The sequence below is a fragment of the Mchenga conophoros genome, linkage group LG4, assembly GCF_057382185.1.
Source record: "Mchenga conophoros isolate Kocher_MC1m ecotype Shallow Benthic linkage group LG4, M_conophoros_male_GT1.1, whole genome shotgun sequence".
Taxonomy (NCBI): domain Eukaryota; kingdom Metazoa; phylum Chordata; class Actinopteri; order Cichliformes; family Cichlidae; genus Mchenga; species Mchenga conophoros.
Window position 1 is genome coordinate 3,187,473 of NC_140529.1, and position 19,073 is coordinate 3,206,545.

General features: G+C 42.9%; 1 protein-coding gene across 2 annotated transcripts in view; it reads right to left on the reverse strand.

Annotated features, from left to right (window-relative positions):
- Positions 1 to 19,073, reverse strand: part of LOC146575285 (protein NLRC3-like) — a 93,587-nt gene that overhangs the window by 7,082 nt on the left and 67,432 nt on the right. Inside the window, exons 5-9 of one of the 2 annotated variants that reach the window (XM_085269941.1) lie at positions 17,206 to 19,006; positions 12,542 to 12,715; positions 12,113 to 12,286; positions 11,760 to 11,933; positions 2,526 to 2,699 (exon numbers count right to left, since the gene is read on the reverse strand). In XM_085269941.1, the coding sequence (XP_085126067.1) occupies positions 2,526 to 2,699; positions 11,760 to 11,933; positions 12,113 to 12,286; positions 12,542 to 12,715; positions 17,206 to 19,006 (2,497 nt within the window). Of the gene's footprint in view, positions 1 to 2,506; positions 2,700 to 11,759; positions 11,934 to 12,112; positions 12,287 to 12,541; positions 12,716 to 17,205; positions 19,007 to 19,073 lie in introns of those variants that run through there. The other variant, XM_085269944.1, reaches the window with a different exon arrangement.

Sequence of the window (19,073 nt, forward strand, 5' to 3'; positions counted from 1 at the left end):
ATTTTCTACAGTGTTCCATTCATGTTCAGAAGAAGGTTATAGAACTGTTAATACAGACATTTCAATCTAAATACAGCAGATATAGAAGACTGAAAGAAACACACAAGTTCACTGACTAAAAATATCTTATTATTATTTTATTTATGTTTTACAGATTGATTTATTTTCTTATTAATTCTTAATTTGTTTATTTATTTTTAATATTTTGTGTTAAAAAATAAAAATAAAGAGATTTGAGAAGATTGGAATTTTTTAACCATGCCTTTCCTGTGGAAAACCTAATGCGGCCCAGCCTCACCCAGACTCTGCCTGCAGCGGCCCCCAGCTAAATTGAGTTTGAGACCTCTGTCCTACACCATAAATCAGTAAGAGAGGGTACGACCTCTCTCATGGCCCCAAGTGGTGTGTGCATGCCAGAGCACTCTGGAAGGCACACAGAGTCTTTACAGACTACTAAGGATCAAACCTCTATCATCATGCAATCGATTATACAACTCTAAGCATATATGAGTAAATATTTCTAAGCATAAATGACAATCAACACTATAAACCTTACAGCTGGTTTTAATAACAGAATTCATTTGTTTCTCAAACGAGAAAGAGCTATCGAGAAACACTCCTAAATCTTTAGTTCTTAACTTTTCCAGTGGGCCAAGGTCAACATTATCTGCTAATGCTAAATAGGCTGCCGTTATTAACTAATGCTAATTTGACATGAATTAGCATTATGCACTAATGCTAACACTTACTTTTTTTAAAAATGTGAGTAGCTAATGCTAACACTATTTCCCTTAACTTTATAACAATGTGAACGGCTAATGCTAACACTCTTTTTCCTAGCATTATAACATCTGAGCTGCTAATGCTAAGTAGGCTGCCATTAGCACCTACGTCTAATTTAAGGCAAATACGCATTAGAACCTAATGCTCATATCGTTTTCATTTGCTTTATAACAATGTGAGCAGCTACTGCTAAATAGCATTAGCTAATAACAGCAGTCTAATTTAATGCAAGTTAGCCTCATTTGCATTACAACGATGTGAGGAGTTAACGCTAAGTATGCTGCCATTAGTGGCTAATTCTAATTTTAGATGAAAAAGGATTAACAGCTAATGCTCATACTGTTTGCTTTGTAAGAATGACAGCAGCTAATGATATGAAGTCTACCGTTATTAACTAATGCTAATTTGATGAGAATTAGCATTATCCGATAATGGTAACTCTTTTCCCCTGCATTATAACAATGTCAGGAGTTAATGCTAAGTAGACTGCCATTAGGGGCTAACTCTAATTAGGGGTGAATAATTATTAGCAGCTAATACTAATACCGTTTTCTCTTTTTCCTTATAACAACTTGAGCAGCTAATTCTAATTTGATGCGAATTAGCATTATATTAGTGAGCAGTTAATGCTAAGTAGGCTGCCATTATTAACTAATACTACGTTGACGTGAATTAGCATTATGCGCTACTGCTAATACTGTTTTCTCTTACTTATTAAAAATGATAGTAGCTAATACTAATACTCTTTTCCGTTGGGTAACAACAAAGTGAGGAATTAATGCTAAGTTGGCTGCTTTTAGCGGCTTATTCTAATTAGGGGTGAATAATTATTAGCAGCAAATGCTAATACCGTTTTCTCTTTCCTTATAACAATATGAGCAGTTAATGCTAATTTGATGTAAATTAGCATTATATTAGTGAGGAGTTAATGCTAAGTAGGCTGCCATTAGCAGCTAAAGGTAATTTGAGGTGAATAAGCACTAGTAGCTAATGCCAATACCCTTTTCTCTTGTGTTATAATGATGTGAAACGTTAATATTGTTCTCAAACAACAGAATGAGAATGAAATATTGATTCTAACAGGGCCCGTAAACAGCATTAGCTTAGCAGCATTAGCTTATCAGAGTCTCCATCATGGTCACACAAATCCTTAGCGGAGCAAAGTGGCCTACTTAGCAATAGCTGCTGTAGAAAGCAAAGGGAAAACAGTATTAGCATTAGCTGCTAAATGTGCACTTGAGAACAAATCTATTGTGAATTCAGCCGTGAATGTAGTGTTTCCAGTAAGCTTCCATTTCCAAATGTTAGCTGCTCCTGTCTGCCTCTTTGTCACACACACAGACTGAAATGATTCACAGCCTTGTTTCATCCTTCTGTCAGTGTCACTGACTGTCACTGTGACTGTGGACATACAGCATGGGAAACACACACATGGCTGATACTTGTATCTAAAGTTACAAAATGTTGTCTCTGTCCAAATATTACCTAACTGTAAGTCTACTTTTAATGAAACTCTCAACATGACTTATCAGTTATCATTAATGTTCCTGCAAACAGACTCCTTGAAGACCCCCTACATAAATATCCATGTACTATCCAGCTAGACTAGTGTGTCTGTCCCTGCAAATATTCCTTCATGTGTGATTGTTCATGTCTCATCTGCAGGAAACAAACAGGAAGTGAGTGAAAGACACAGGAAATGATTCCAGCTCTTCCTCCTATATCAGACATTCTCTCCATACCTGAGAGTGTCCAGTCTCCAGCCTGGATCCTTCAGTCCAGCCGACAGAAGCTTCATTCCTGAGAGACCTGGATGATTGTAGCTCAGGTCCAGCTCTCTCAGATGGGAGGGGTTGGAGGTCAGAGCTGAGGCCAGAGAAGTACAGCCTTCCTCTGTGATCAGACAGCCTGACAGACTGCAGACACACAAAACAACAATCCATCTGTTATCCATCTCTATAGCAGCATAACTAAGTGATGGTTCAGGGTCACCTGATCCAGCTCTAACTATAAGTTTTATCAAAAAGGAAAGTTTGAAGCTGATCGTCAAAGTAGAGAGGGTGTCTGTCTCCTGAACTCAAACTGGGAGCTGCTTCCACACCCAGTCCAACATAGCCAGGCTTTCTTTGCTGCTTTGACAAAACCTCAAATCCCAGTCAGAGATGGTGAGCATCATCACAGTGATGATCATTTCTCTGTTAACCCAGGCTTTCTGCTTCAGGATCTGTGCACGCTCACAGAACAAGGAGACCTTTAAACATCATTTCACTAAATGGATGGACTGAGCTCAGCCTACAGATGAACTGGATAAATAAAGATTTGACCTCAGTGTGCTCAGTGTTCCTGTCTATTCCTAACATATTCCTAACATGATAGCTGCACTTTAGAGCTCTAAAACTGGAACTGACACATATTTAAACTCCACATGTTACTCAGTACATTCAGTTCTGACACTCGCCCACAGTCCAACAAAGGAAACATGGAGATCACATCAGTTTGTCACCAAAGTCTAATTATTCCAGAGGGCAGTGTTGATACAACTAAAGTTATTTTTAAGCAAAGTTGAGTTTTTTATCGTCGGAGTACTTCAAGTCTGAAGTATCATTTAAATGCATTACACGCTGTTGATGGCAGCAAACAAACCACCCAAACAAACAGAGGTGGGAGGCTTGGGCAGACTACGTAGATTCAGCTAGTGGGAGGAGTCAAGATAAACCAAAGAAAGACAAGCTAACAGACGCCACAGTGAAGTGAGTAGCTACAAACTTCAGGCCAATTAGTGTTGTTGAAGAAGTCGGTCTGAGGAACGTTCTTAGGATCAACAAATGACCGCATGTATGAGCCTCCCTCAAGACACACCATCACAAGAAGAACAAATGAGCTGTAGAAAAAGGAGAGACTACGACAGCCACAGCGTTACAACGTGCACCAGCTGTTGGTCTCTCTGTAGACCTGGGAGTTATAGTACATGATATTAATGAAGACTGGGAGCTGCATTCTATAGCAAACAATTTGTTATGAGGTAATCAGCTGATCTTACTTTAACCGGAAGCCCTTCACAATAATTGCAAAGCCTTTATTTTGTCCAACTACCATCAGTTCGTCTGTACTGATGGTAACTTAAAGTCACACTAATGCAGTTTAGTTTGTATAGTGTAAGTAGTAGAAGTATACTACAGTACTCTGATCACTGATAGGATAGATTTATGTAGATATACACCTTTGTGTTTAACATTACTGCATTATAGTACTGTGATCTTTGACCTTATATATGGTTATGTTAGCTATACTGACGTATGCATATAACTGGATATGTATCTTATCTATTCATCTTATTTGTCATGTATTTGTATTGTGTACTTCCTTTTTGTAAGAAACCACACACGTGATCACAGCCGCAAGAATCAATCAGTGAAAGAATAAAGTGCCTCAAACCAAACCTTAAGCTCCTTATTCCACACGCTGGGCCTTCAGTGGTGCTCTGGCTGACACACCAGAGTGACTGGAGTGCTAAAGAGTGAATCGGACACACCAGTGTAATCCCTGATATCTCCACTACATTTAATCGTCCTTCAGCCTGTGGCTGCAGTTAGCTGGTCTGCTAGTTAGCTGGTGTGCTAGTTAGCCGGTGTGCTATTTAGCCGGTTCGCTAGTCAGCTGGTGTGCTAGTTAGCTGGTATGCTAGTTAGCCGGTTCGCTAGTCGGCTGGTGTACTAGTTAGCCAGTGTGCTAGTTAGCCGGTTCGCTAGTTAGCTGGTCTGCTACTTAGCTGGTTTGCTAGATAGCCGGTGTGCTAGTTAGCTGGTGTGCTAATTAGCAGAAATGTGACTTTACAGCTCGGCCTCACTCACTGACATTAGTCAGATATGACTGAATCTATATCACACTTAAAGCTTTCTGTAAATGAAAGGCTCAGTGAAAACGAGGCACTTCAGTCAATTTTAAAACACACACTCTGAATATAACCTGATCCAGACCAGGTTATAGGTTCAGCATCAGTAACCACGGTGATGTAGCCAGGTAAACACTTGTGCATTTATGCTCACAATCACTCCAGTTAACCCAGCATGCATGTTTTTGGACTGTGGGAGGAAGCAGAGAACCTGAAGACAACCTACACAGGCCACACTATCACCCTTATTTACAGAATTATAATTTAATTGGGTGATAAAGTAAAGAAAATAAATATTTTAATAAAAAAATATTCATAAATGAACTATTATTCAAGTAAGTAAGTAGAATATATTTATATAGCACATAATCTCGTTTGTATAGAAATGTCTTCATCTGCTTTTTCAAAGAGTCAGTGGAGTCTAGACAGCATAAAGATAACAGCAGGGAGTTCCACAGCCTCGGTGCCTGAAAAGCTCGATCCCCACGTGTGTTGAACCGAGTCTGTGGGACCAATAGTGACCTCTGACCTAAAGACCTAAGTGCTCGGTATGAAGCATGAGGTTTCAACAGGTCAGAGATGCACTGAGGAGCTTCACCATGTACAGCTCTAAAAGTTATGAGTATAATGTTAAAATGAACCCTAAAATTTAGTGGCAACCAATGAAGAGAAGCCAAAACTGGAGTAATGTGTGACCTCTTGTTTGTGCCAGTTAAAAGTCTCGCCGCAGCATTCTGTACAGTGTGAAGCTCCAGAGCTGATTTGTTGAGACAAGTAAAAAGACCATCACAATACTCCAAGTGAGTAGAGATAAAAGCATGAAGAATCATCTCAAGTTCTGCCTTTGACACCAGTCTGAGTTTAGAAATGTTTCTTGGATGATAAAAACAGTTTTGAAACAGTTGTTTAGAGAGTTTCTCAAGCAACATTGAACTGTCGAAAATAACACCTAAGTTTCTGAGACTCGATTTAATGGAAGGACCTAAAAACTGATCTGCTGCCTAATTTCTGAAGACATGTGATCAGGAGCAATGATCAAAGTTTCTGTTTTATCCGTATTAAACTGGAGAAAGTTGAAGTTTCACAATTATTTGATTCCTGAAAGACAATTATTTAAACAAGAAAATGTATCAAACTGAGAATCTTTGAAAGAACAGTATAACTTAATGTCTGAATGTCATCAGCGTAGAGATGATAAGAAATATTATTGTAATATCTGATAATTTGGCCTAGAGCAGGGGTGGGGAACTCCAGGCCTCGAGGGCCGGTGTCCTGCAGGTTTTAGGTCTAACCCTGGGTCAGCACACCTGAATCAAATTCATTACCAGGCCTCTGGAGAACCTCAGGACGTGTTGAGGAGGAATTTAACCATTTAAATCAGATGTGATGGATCAAGGAAACATCTAAAAACTGCAGGACACCAGCCCTCGAGGCCTGGCGTTTGTCACCTGTGGCCTAGAGGACGTATATAAACCAAAAAGAGAATCGGGCCTAAAACAGATCCTTGAGGTACCCCAGAAGGCAGAACGGATGTTTCAGACAACACATGATTCATACAGACAGTCAAAGATCTCTCAGATACAGTAGATACGACAAACCATTTTAAAGCAACACCAGTAATCCTGAACAAGTCCTTCAGCCTATTTATCATGATGCTGTGATCAACAGTATCAAAAGCAGAGGAGACATCCAACTCAGTGCACTCTCCAGAGTCTGCTGCCATCAGAATGTCACCACACACTTTAAGTTAAGCCATCTCAGTGGAGGACAGTTTACAGAAACCAGACTGGAAAATGTCCAGAACACTGTTTTTCTCCAGAAAGTCGTTAAGTTGTTCTGCAACTGTTTTTTCCACGTTCGTTCAATGATTCATTACAATCAGATTTAGTATAGACTGGTACACGAGGAATATCAGGAGAGACAATTTTCATAATTGTATCAAACAATACTTTGGTTCTTTTCTGAAGCCATTAGATTTGAAAACTATTCAGTTCCAGCTTTTTTATCATGTTGTTAAGTGAGGATATTGATTCCTTGAGATGTACTCGATGAACCTCAAGCTTGGAAGCCTTCCATAAACGTTCTAACTTGACAGAATATCTCTTGAAATTTTGAGTATTTTCATTTATCCAGGGATAGAAATTTGAAGAATGGACAACACTTTGCTTCAGAGGTGCCGCTGTGTCTAAATAAAATGGACAAAGTGTTGTCTCCAGGAGTTTAGCTGATTTAGAGTGGCCAGGTACGGTGGGTGTGCTCCGGTTAAAGAACACGGAGGCAGACTTCCAAATTCAGGTGATTTATTCGGTCTGTAGTGAGGATACAGTCACCTGACCTAAACCCAGTGGAGATGGTTTGGGATCAGTGTTGGGCAAGTGACTTTGAACAAGTAATTATAGTTAGTAGTTACCAAGAAGTAACTAGTAACTATTAGAGATGGACCGATCCGATATTACGTATCGGTATCGGTCCGATACTGACCTAAATTACTGGATCGGATATCGGAGAAAAATAAAAAATGTAATCCGATCCATTAAATATCACGAAAGCACCTCACAAAACTTGCAACACGCCGTAACTCACCTCAGAACGTTAGCACGTCGGAGCAGTATGCATCACGTGATAGAGCGGCTGTGGCATGCGCGACCTGTGGTCTGGATAGCATTTGGAGCTTCGCTACCAACCCGGCATTTCATCTCCGACAAAGTTATCCCGAGAGAAGTACAGCAAGTGTGTAAGTCCATCTCTGAATGTTTGTAAAGCATTCCTGCGTTAAGCTTAACAAACGACTGCCTCTCCTGCTGCTACTTCAATCATGAAACTGCTTAATGATCAGCTGATCGGCTTTTCTGTCTCGAGTCCGTCTCTCTGGTTTGTTTTTGGCCCACTTTGCACCAGAAAGAGGAAACCAGCGGCTGAACAACAGCAGCACGTTTAAGCTTGATAAGCTGTTGTTAGAATTTATTTATTATTACTTTCTACTCGAGGATCTTTTTCTACGTAGCTGACGCTGGTAACTGTGCAGGGGCGGATCTAGCAAAGTTTAGTCAGGGGGGCCGATAGGGCATTAACTGGGAAAAGGGGGCACAAAGACATACTTTTCTTTCTTATTCTCATTTAAAATGTCTAGCTTTTAATAAATAATTATCTGACACCCAAAGTTTTAATTTGATGTAAAAGGAATAGAAGTCAATTACTGTATATAGTGACTATTAAGTCTAATATATATACCCTAGTAAGCTATAGTACTTTTTCCTTTGGGAAGGTACCATCTGTGCAGTCTGCAATTTTGTTGAAGAAAGATGTTGAATCTATTTAATATTTCTTGAAAAATAATTGATTTCTGTGCATTTTTTTTCACACTGCATCAAATTAAGGTTGATTACGTCGATTAAGCATCATGAGGTGGAGCGTGAGGGGTGGTTCCCTATTTTTTATTTATTTATTTTTGTTGTTGCTGGGAGTTGGAACCCTATTAGTTAGGTTGCTTAATATTTATGCTAAGTACTCTTTAAAATACCAGAATAGGGAGGATGGTGTAGGTTTGAGTTTATTAGATTGATCAGTATTGCTGAACTATGAAATATTTTTTTTGTATACAGGTATAACAGAATAGCTTTAGTGTAGTTGTTGTTTTAAACTTGAGTATGAACTTATACAAAATGCAGCAAGATATTTAAAAAAACAGTTTTGTTGATTAAAAAACACTATATCGGATTCATATCGGTATCGGCAGATATCCAAATTTATGATATCGGTATCGGACATAAAAAAGTGGTATCGTGCCATCTCTAGTAACTATACTACTAACTATAGTTAACTCTACGTAGTTACTTAGAGTTAAAATATTGTAAGTCAGTTACTAAAAGTAATTAATTACTTGAAAAGTAACTATTGCGTTACTTTAAAAAAAATGTTCAACCCTCTGGGGTCCAGGGTATAATTGGCCATTTTTAACTACTTTTGATTTGACCTCTATATTCCACCTTTAAAAACTATTTACTTTGCCTGTTTGGTATCATTCTTTTCAGCACAACCTCACGTGTCTGAATTTACAGTTATGTTTTCATTTTGACATACTGTATTAACACAATTGACCTAAAATCAGACAAAAAACAATATGAGTAGAAAAAGTTATATTTTTTACTGTTACAACCACAAACATGTTTAATAAATCATTAACTTGAAATCTAATAATTTTAATATTTTAATAATATTTTAATAATAATAATAATAATAATAATAATAATGGATTGCATTTATATAGCGCTTTTCGGGCCTTAAAGTGCTTTACAATGCCACTATTCATTCACTCTCACATTCACACACTGGTGGAGGCAACTACAGTTGTAGCCACAGCTGCCCTGGGGCAGACTGACAGAAGCGAGGCTGCCATATCGCACCATCGGCCCCTCTGGCCATCACCAGTAGGCGCTAGGTGAAGTGTCTTGCCCAAAGACACAATGACCGAGACTGTCCGAGCCGGGGCTCGAACCGGCAACCTTCCGGTTACAAGACGAACACCCTTAAAATCCTATACACAAGGTTTGCAAACAACCATTTTGTTATTTGTAACAATTTACCTTTTACCTTGATTTTTTAAAAATAACTATTTCAAACTATTTACAGAACAATCAGCTGTTCTGCATTAAATAAGATGCCACAAATTATTTGTGCCACTCCAAAAAAATAATTTCTGTCCACCATAAAGGAGAACATCACAGCCTGATACCTGCAGGTCTGACAGCAGCAGGTGTATCACTGCTGTTTCTACCTGGAGACACCGTTTACACTGTAATCTGCATTTGCTGGTTTTGTGGCAGCACCTGTAACAATTCCATTCAATTCAACTCTATTTATATAGTGCCAAATCACAACAGTCGCCTCAGGGCACTTAACATTCAGCAATTGCCTCATTGTTCTGACAGACAACATAAAACTATCCACTACACTACACACTAACTTTTTTTGTTCTTTTTTCCCCTACACACTAACTACACAACACAACATACTATGCACACACTCCAAATACGCTAAACGTCACAAATCTCTCACATCTCACACCGTCACTCCTAAAACTTCCCCCTCTTCCTAAACAACCAAATGTCATGTTGCTATATCATTTTTTTGATTGGTCGACATGGTTCATTTTTCCACCAACAGGAAAGGGATGATTTGGGTTTTTTTTGCTCATAAGCAGAGAGTGCTTGCTGTGCTGTCCTTAGACAGTAAAAGTGACGAAACTATTGAGGAAAAAAACGCTGCGTATATATTGTTTATCATGACTCTGGTTTTATGTGACCTATCAACACAATTTAAAAACTGGTATATGTCACCTTGTTGCTTTGTAATCTTGAAGTGGTCATGTGATTGGCTTACCATGAATACTTTATTCTTCCTCAGCCAAACAGCAGCACTCATGCGATTGTTTTGCCCCCTTAGCTCCAGGTGTTGTGCCAAAAAGTGATCGTCTGCCAGAAAGTGATCGCTGTCCGCGGGAGTGCATGCAGCTGCTTAACCCTTTAAAGCCGGTCAGAGTGGGCACACTCTGTTTTGCGTAACATAATATTCCAGATACACGCTTTGCTGATCCGATCAGCTGTTTGTAACACTTCCTACTTTGGAATTGACATCAGCGTGAACTATCGCATATCCGCCATGACCTGCCCAAAACCGGAAGTGATGTCATTTTTGCAGAAATGTATTTTTTACCATCATGGCCTCATAACCCTATACTAGTGTTTTTTAAAGTTATGTTTGACTTTCTGACTTTCTGTGTTGTTTCTGGGATGCTTAGGACTCATATTGCACTGCTGGAAATAGTTTATTTTGATGCATATGCTGCTTTTTTGCAAATTTGCACTATAATATTTATTTTCGTTTTTCCTGCAGTGTATAGAAATTAGTGTATTTCAAAAATAAAACTATGAAGACACTCAAAATAAATTTCATGTGGTGGGAAACTATTTTGTGCAACTTTTTTGCATTTACAGTTTTGAGGGATAAGCCTCTTAAATTTCTCTAACTAGAAATATATGTTAAAAAACAAAAACGATTTTCAAATTTTTTTTAGTTTATTGCACTTTTTGCAATTTATGTAATTTCTATGCACTTAATGCATGCATATTATTAAAATTTAGGCTGTAATGGTTGTATTGATGTAGAGCAACTTGAAATGCTCCCAAAAATGGCTCCACAGCATGTAAAAATATAATATAAGCTGTGGCGGACTTGGTTCTATGGTAAGACTTAAAGGGTTAAAGCTGTAGCGCCCAGATTACTTATAGCTACTTCCATGCAGCTGATATAAGATTGGTTGTTGAAAAATAGTAACGCAACCGCACCGAATCCAATTCAGGATTTTGATTTCCATCACACTTCCACTGGATGCCCAGCTGCTCTCCTATTATGTGATTATCATCAACACAGAACTGGAGGATAAGACCGCGGTTCTGGGGGTTGGGAAGCTCATCTTGTAACCAGAAGGTTGCCAGTAGGATCTCTCTGTCTTGGTCGTTGTGTTCTTGGAACACAAGACACTTCAGTATGTAGTTAGTACCGGGCGACTCCCCTCCCCCACATCGGCACCAGAACCCTGTATTATCTACAGGGTAAGAATGCCTGTTTTATCAAACTATGGCTATTACTACTGTGATCATTTGCAGCCCAGTGTGCTGCTCTCTCTGCTGGGATGAACCACTGGAGCTCACCCAGTCATCCCTTTCTTTCTCTCAAGAAGAAGTGAAATAAATGTATTTATTATGTTACGAGTCTAATATTCTTTAAATCAAACTGTAATGAATAAATGAAGCAAGAAGATTTGGTGGCTCCAAGTGTTGTAGAAGAAAAGATAAACATCTCATTTTGAGAAATCAGCCTTTAAAATTAAGTAAGTACTGTGAATAAAAAAACTAACAGCAAACCAATCGGTAGTCGCCAATTACTTTTGAAAGTAATTCGGAGTCCAATTATCCACTCAAATGTAAATAAAAGTTCACTTGACAGCTGTATAAAGGTTACCTGTTTATACAATAATATAAGTCACATTTCAAATGATCATCTGTGGAAAAGTTTGAATCCTGACCTGAGAGTTTCCACTGCACACTGTGAACTCTTTAGTCCAGCGGACAGAAGCTTCACTCCTGAATCCTGCAGGTCAGAGTTACTCAGGTCCAACTCTCTCAGACTGGAGGACTGGGAGCTGAGGACTGAGGACAGAGCTTCACAGCTTCTCTCTGACAGGTTACAGCCACTCAGTCTGAAAAATAAAAGACAGTCATACAACAAATACTCATGTTGAGTTTGTTAATACATTTCACAACATTAAATCTTGACTTTCTATTTTTAGAGGAAACATAAACATACTAAGAAACAACATCATATGTATGAACTTAAATAATTGAATAATTCTAACAACAAACTGTTTTCTGATCTGACCTCAGAGTATTCAGTTTACAGTTTAAACGTTGTAGTCCAGCAGACAGAAGCTTCACTCCTGAATCCTGTAGCTTTCTGATACTCAGGTCCAGCTCTGTCAGACTAGAGGACTGCGAGCTGAGAACTGAGGACAGAGCTTCACAGTTTTCCTCTGAGAGTTCACAGATGTTAAGTCTGAAGATAAAAACATGAATAAAGATTGTTGTTAAAGTGTAATCAGGGTGCAATAGCTTATTGTCTTGTGCTGAGCAGGTTAGTATAAGTTCACTTTAACTTATAAATGAATAAAAATGCTATGGAACAAGGATAACTGGATAAAGTTTACCTTTACTGGTTAAATTATTGATTATTTTTGTTAGTTGATATAAACAAAACCAAACATCAAACATATAAACAAACAGAACTAAACAGAATACAAATTGATCTGACCTCAGAATATTCAGTTTGGCGTGTGGACTCTCCACTGCAGCAGACAGAAGCTTTACTGCTGAAGCTTTCAGGCTGTTGGTACTCAGGTCCAGCTCTCTCAGACTACAGGACTGGGAGCTGACCACTGACAACAAATTTTCACAGCCTTCCTCTGAGATGTTACAGCTGCTCAGTCTGGGAGAGAAAGGGAAAAAACAAAACAAAACAAAAAATATATGTGATCAAATGAAATTTGTTTATATGTTAAACCTTTTAAAAAAAACAAAAAAACCCAACCTATGACACTATGAGTGCTACCAGTCCAGTGCACACGATTGGTACCTTGATGGTACCTTGCTCAGGGGTACCATCAAGGTAGCTGTTCGGTGGATTCGACCCCTGACCTTATGATCATGGGGCGACCACTCTACCTACTGAGCTAATAATTCTGTGTACACTATCATACAATATTAACTAAAACAATTATTTTAGAAAATCTTACTAATTCAGTAATTGTTATGCTATTTAACTGTGAGTAACACTGGATTTTAAACACTAGCTGTATAAAACTCCTCCTGTTAAAGGTGTGTATAAAGGAGATGAGCTGAAATGCAGACTTCATGGAGAATGTTTGCTGTCAGGATATATCAAAGACAAAGCAGAGATCCATCCAGTCTCTTCCACTAAGCCCACAGAGGGAAAGACAACCATTCTCACACACACACCTGCATGAAGTTTAGATCACCAGGTAATCTAACTGCATGTCTGTGGACAGTGGGAAGAAACTGTAGAGGACCCAGAGAGAACCCACTGTAATTCTGTGGGAACACTGGTTATGGAAGCCTTACAGTTAGATATGAATACTGTCAAGAAACAGGACCTGAGTGGCAATTTCAATTATGAAGCCCAAGTTCTCCTCCTTGAATCGCTATCTTATCGTGGTGGAGGGGTTTGTGTGTCCCAGGGATCCCAGGGGCTATGTTGTCTGGGGGCTTTTGCCCCCTGGTAGGGTCTCCCATGGCAAATTGGTCCTGGGTGAGGGACCAGACAAAGAGCGATTCAGAAGACCCTTATGAAAAGGATATCGAGAGAACAGTTTACCCTCCCCGGGATAGGGTTACCAGGGCCCCCCCCCTGGAGCCAGGCCCGGGGAGGGTGCCCGAGGGCGAGCGTCTGGTGGCCGGGCCTTAGTCCATGGGGCCCGGCCGGGCACAGCCCGAAGAGGAGACATGGGCCCATCCTCCTGCAGGCCCACCACCCGCAGGAGGCGCCATAGGGGTCGGGTGCATTGTGTGCCGGGTGGCGGCCAGGAGCGGAGGCCTTGGTGGACTGACCCCCAGCTGCCAAGACTGGCAATAGGGACATGGAATGTCACCTCTCTGGTGGGGAAGGAGCCTGAGTTAGTGCGTGAGGTTGAGAGGTACCGGCTAGATATAGTCGGGCTCACCTCTACGCATGGCTTGGGCTCTGGAACCAGTCTCCTGGAGAGGGGCTGGACTCTGTCTCAGTCTGGAGTTGCCCCTGGTGAGAGGCGGCGGGCTGGGTGGGTATTCTAATATCCCCTCGGCTTGCTGCTGGTACGTTGGGGATTTTCCCGGTGGACGAGAGGGTTTGTTCCCTGCGCCTTAGGGTCGGGGAACGGGTCCTGACTGTCATCTGCGCTTATGCGCCGAGTGGCAGTTCAGAGTTCCTAGAGTCCCTGGAGGGGGGGGGTGCTGGAAGGTGCTCCACCTGGAGACTCTGTTGTCCTGCTGGGAGACTTCAATGCTCACGTGGGTAACGACAGCGAGACCTGGAGGGGCTTGATTGGGAGGAACGGCCTCCCTGATCTGAACCCGAGCGGTGCTTTGTTATTGGACTTCTGTGCTAATCACAGTTTGGCCATAATGAACACCCTGTTCGAACATAAGAGTGTCCATAAGTGCACGTGGCACCAGGACGCTCTAGGCCGTAGGTCGATGATCGATTTTGTAATCGTATCACCAGACCTGCGACCATATGTTCTGGACACTCGGGTAAAGAGAGGGGCTGAGCTGTCAACTGATCACCACCTGGTGGTGAGTTGGATCAGGTGGCGGGGGAGGACGCTGGACAGACCTGGTGCACCTAAACGCGTAGTGAGGGTGTGCTGGGAACGTCTAGCAGAGGCCCCAGTCCGCGAGATCTTCAACGCACACCTCCGGCAGAGCTTCAACAGCATTCCGAGGGAGACTGGGGACATTGAGTCCGAATGGACCATGTTCAGCATCTCCATTGCCAAAGCTGCTGCATTGAGCTGCGGCCGCAAGGTGGTTGGTACCTGCCGTGGTGGTAATCCCCGAACCAAATGGTGGACACCAGAGGTGAAGGGAGCCACCAGGCTGAAGAAGGAGTCCTATCGGGCTTGGTTAGCCTGTGGGACTCCGGAGGCAGCCGACAGGTATCGACAGGCCAAGCGGAATGTGGCTCGGGCAGTGGCTGAAGCAAAAACTCGGGTGTGGGAGGAGTTCGGAGAGGCCATGGAAAAAGACTTTCGGACTGCCTCGAAGAGATTCTGGCAAACCGTCAGGCGTCTCAGGAGGGGAAAGCGGTGCTCTACCTGCACTGTGTATAGTGCTGGCGGAGCGCTGCTGACGTCGACTGAGAAAATTGTCAGGCGGTGGAAGGAATACTTCGAGGACCTCCTTAATCCCACTGACACGTCTTCCGAGGAGGAAGCAAAGTCTGGGGATGAGGGGAATGACCCGCCAATTTCCGGGGGCGAGGTCACTGAAGCAGTTAAACAACTCCTTGGTGGCAGAGCCCCTGGTGTTGATGAGGTCCGCCCCGAGTTCCTGAAGGCTTTGGATGTTGTAGGGCTGTCCTGGTTGACACGCCTCTGCAATGTTGCATGGTGATCAGGGGCAGTACCTGTGGACTGGCAGACCGGGGTGGTGGTCCCCATCTTTAAGAAGGGGGACCGGAGGGTGTGTTCCAACTACAGGGGTATCACACTCCTCAGCCTCCCTGGGAAAGTCTATGCCAGGGTGCTGGAAAGGAGAGTTCGTCCGCTAGTCGAACCTCGGATACAGGAGGAACAATGCGGTTTTCGTCCTGGTCGCGGAACACTGGACCAGCTCTTTATCCTCTCGAGGATACTTGAGGGTGCATGGGAGTTTGCCCAACCAGTCTACATGTGTTTTGTGGACTTGGAGAAGGCATTCGACCATGTCCCTCGGGGTGTCCTGTGGGAGGTGTTGCGGGAGTATGGGGTGTCTGGCCCATTGCTACGGGCCATTCGATCCCGATACAACCGTTGCAAGAGCTTGGTTCGCATTGCCGGCAATAAGTCGGACTCGTTCCCGGTGGGTGATGGGCTCCGCCAGGGCTGCCCTTTGTCTCCGGTTCTGTTCATAATTTTTATGGGCAGGATTTCTAGGCGCAGCCAAGTGGCGGAGGGCTTTCGCTTTGGTGGCCTCAGAATCTCATCTCTGATTTTTGCGGATGATGTGGTTCTGTTGGCTTCATCGGGTGAGGGCCTCCAGCTCGCACTGGAACGGTTCGCAGCCGAGTGTGAAGCAGCGGGAATGAGGATCAGCACCTCCAAATCTGAGGCCATGGTTCTCAGCCGGAAAAGGGTGGAGTGCCCACTCCGGGTCGGGGATGAGTTCCTGCCCCAAGTGGAGGAGTTCAAGTATCTCGGGGTCTTGTTCGCGAGTGATGGGAGAAGGGAGCCGGAGATCGACAGACGGATTGGGGCTGCAGCTGCAGTAATGCGGACGCTGCACCGGTCCGTCGTGGTGAAGAGGGAGCTGAGTGTAAAAGCGAAGCTCTCAATTTACCGGTCGATCTACGTCCCTACCCTCACCTATGGCCACGAGCTGTGGGTAGTGACCGAAAGAACGAGATCGCGGATACAAGCGGCAGAAATGAGCTTCCTCCGAAGGGTGGCTGGCCTCTCCCTTAGAGATAGGGTGGGAAGTTCGGCCATCCGGGAGGGGCTCAGAGTAGAGCCGCTGCTGCTCCACATCGAAAGGAGCCAGCTGAGGTGGTTCGGGCATCTGACAAGGATACCCCCTGGGCGCCTCCTGGGTGAGGTGTTCCAGGCATGTCCCACCAGGAGGAGGCCCCGGGGCAGACCCAGGACACGCTGGAGAGATTATATCTCTCGGCTGGCCTGGGAACGCCTTGGTATTCCCCCGGATAAGCTGGAGGAGGTGGCTGGGGAGAGGGAGGTCTGGGCCTCTTTGCTTAGGCTGCTGCCCCCGCGACCCAGCCTCAGATAAAGCGGATGAAGATGGATGGATGGATGGAAGCCCAAGTTTTCCCTCCATCCTGGATGAAAACAGGACAGTCACAGCAGAGATTTATAATAAAAAAGGGAGAGTGTGCACTGAAAATGAGATAAAAAACAAACTGCTGGATTTGGAGACGTGAACAAGCTGACGATAATAAACCTGTCAGAGGGGCTGAAGGATCAGAGCTCATGTTCTTATTGGCTGGGCCTGGATTGTACTTTGATAAGAGATATAGACAAAAATGTGTCAGAAATACTGACACGGCCTGCTGGACTGAAAAAATATTTACTGAGTGAATGATAATCATTTAATTCACTATTTTTATGTTTTTTAACTGTTCTTTGAACTCAGCATTTCTGATTTATTTCCCATGGTTTTAAGATTTTTATCGATTATAAGATTTTAAGCAATGAGTTCATGTTTACTTACAGAGCTTTATTGGAGGCTTTGACCACTGGCAGCATTCTCAGAAGAGCCTCCTCTGAAGCAGAATATTTCTTAAAGTCAAACTCATCCAGATCTTCTTCTGATGACAGTAACATGAAGGTCAGAGCTGAGCACTGAGCAGGAGACAGTTTACCTGTGGAGAGACTTCCTGAAGTCCTGTATTGTTGGATCTCCTCCACTAGAGAACGATCATTCAGTTCATTCAGACAGTGGATCAGATTGATGCTTTTCTCTGCAGACAGATTCTCACTGAGCTTCTTCTTGATGTACTGGACTGTTTCCTGATTGGTCTGTGAGCTACTTCCTGTTTGTGTCATCAGACCTCGTAGGAGAGTCTGATTGGTCTGCAGTGAAAGACCCAGGAGGAAGCGGAGGAACAAGTCCAGGTGTCCATTTGGACTCTGTAAGGCCTTGTTCACAGCACTCTGGTGGAGAGATTGAAGTTTTGGTTTGCTAAATAATTTAGATTTCTTGGAGGTTGTTTGTTGTTGTTCCAGCAGGTTGACTCCAGAGTTGCTGAAGGTCAGATGGACATGAAGAGCAGCCAGAAACTCCTGAACACTCAGATGGATGAAGCAGAACACCTTGTTCTGGTACAGTCCTCTCTCCTCTTTAAAGATCTGTGTGAACACTCCTGAGTACACTGAGGCTGCTCTGATATCGATGCCACACTCTGTCAGGTCTGATTCATAGAAGATCAGGTTTCCTTTCTGCAGCTGATCAAAAGCCAGTTTTCCCAGAGACTCCATCATCTTCCTGCTCTCTGGACTCCAGTGTGGATCTGTCTCAGCTCCTCCATCATACTTGACCTTCTTCACTTTGGCCTGAACCACCAGGAAGTGGATGTACATCTCAGTCAGGGTCTTGGGCAGCTGTCCTCCCTCTCTGGTTTCCAGCACATCCTCCAGAACTGTAGCAGTGATCCAGCAGAAGACTGGGATGTGACACATGATGTGGAGGCTTCGTGATGTCTTGATGTGGGAGATGATGGTGCTGGCCTGCTTCTTATCTCTGAATCTCTTCCTGAAGTACTCCTCCTTCTGTGGGTCAGTGAACCCTCTGACCTCTGTCACCATGCCAACACAGTCAGGAGGGATCTGATTGGCTGCTGCAGGTCGTGTGGTTATCCAGAGGCGAGCAGAGGGAAGCAGTTTCCCCCTGATGAGGTTTATCAGCAGCACATCCACTGAGGTGGACTTTCTAGGGTCAGTTAGGATTGTAGTTTTGTGGAAGTCCAGAGGAAGTCGACACTCATCCAGACCATCAAAGATGAACACAACCTGGAAGTCTTCAAAGCTGCAGATTCCTGCTTCTTTGGTTTCAGTAAAGAAGCGATGAACAAGTCCCACCAAGCTGAACTTTTCCTCTTTCAGCACATTCAGCTCTCTGAAAGTGAATGGAAATATGAACTGGATGTCCTGGTTGGCTTTGTCTTCAGCCCAGTCCAGGCTGTATTTCTGTGTTAAGACTGTTTTCCCAATGCCAGCCACTCCCTTTGTCAGCACTGTTCTGATTGGTTCATCTCTTCCAGGTGAGGCTTTAAAGATGTCTTCTTGTCTGATGGTTGTTTCTGGTCTGTCTGGTTTCCTGGATGCTGTTTCAATCTGTCTGACCTCATGTTCATCATTGACCTCTGCAGTCCCTCCCTCTGTGATGTAGAGCTCTGTGTAGATCTGATTCAGGAGGGTTGGGTTTCCTGCTTTAGCGATGCCCTCAAACACACACTGGAACTTCTTCTTCAGCTTAGATTTAAGGTTACGATGACAAACAGCAGCTGGAAGTTCTGAATAATAATAATAAAAATACAACTTTAACAATCATATTTTACAAAATGCTGATGACAATTTCTG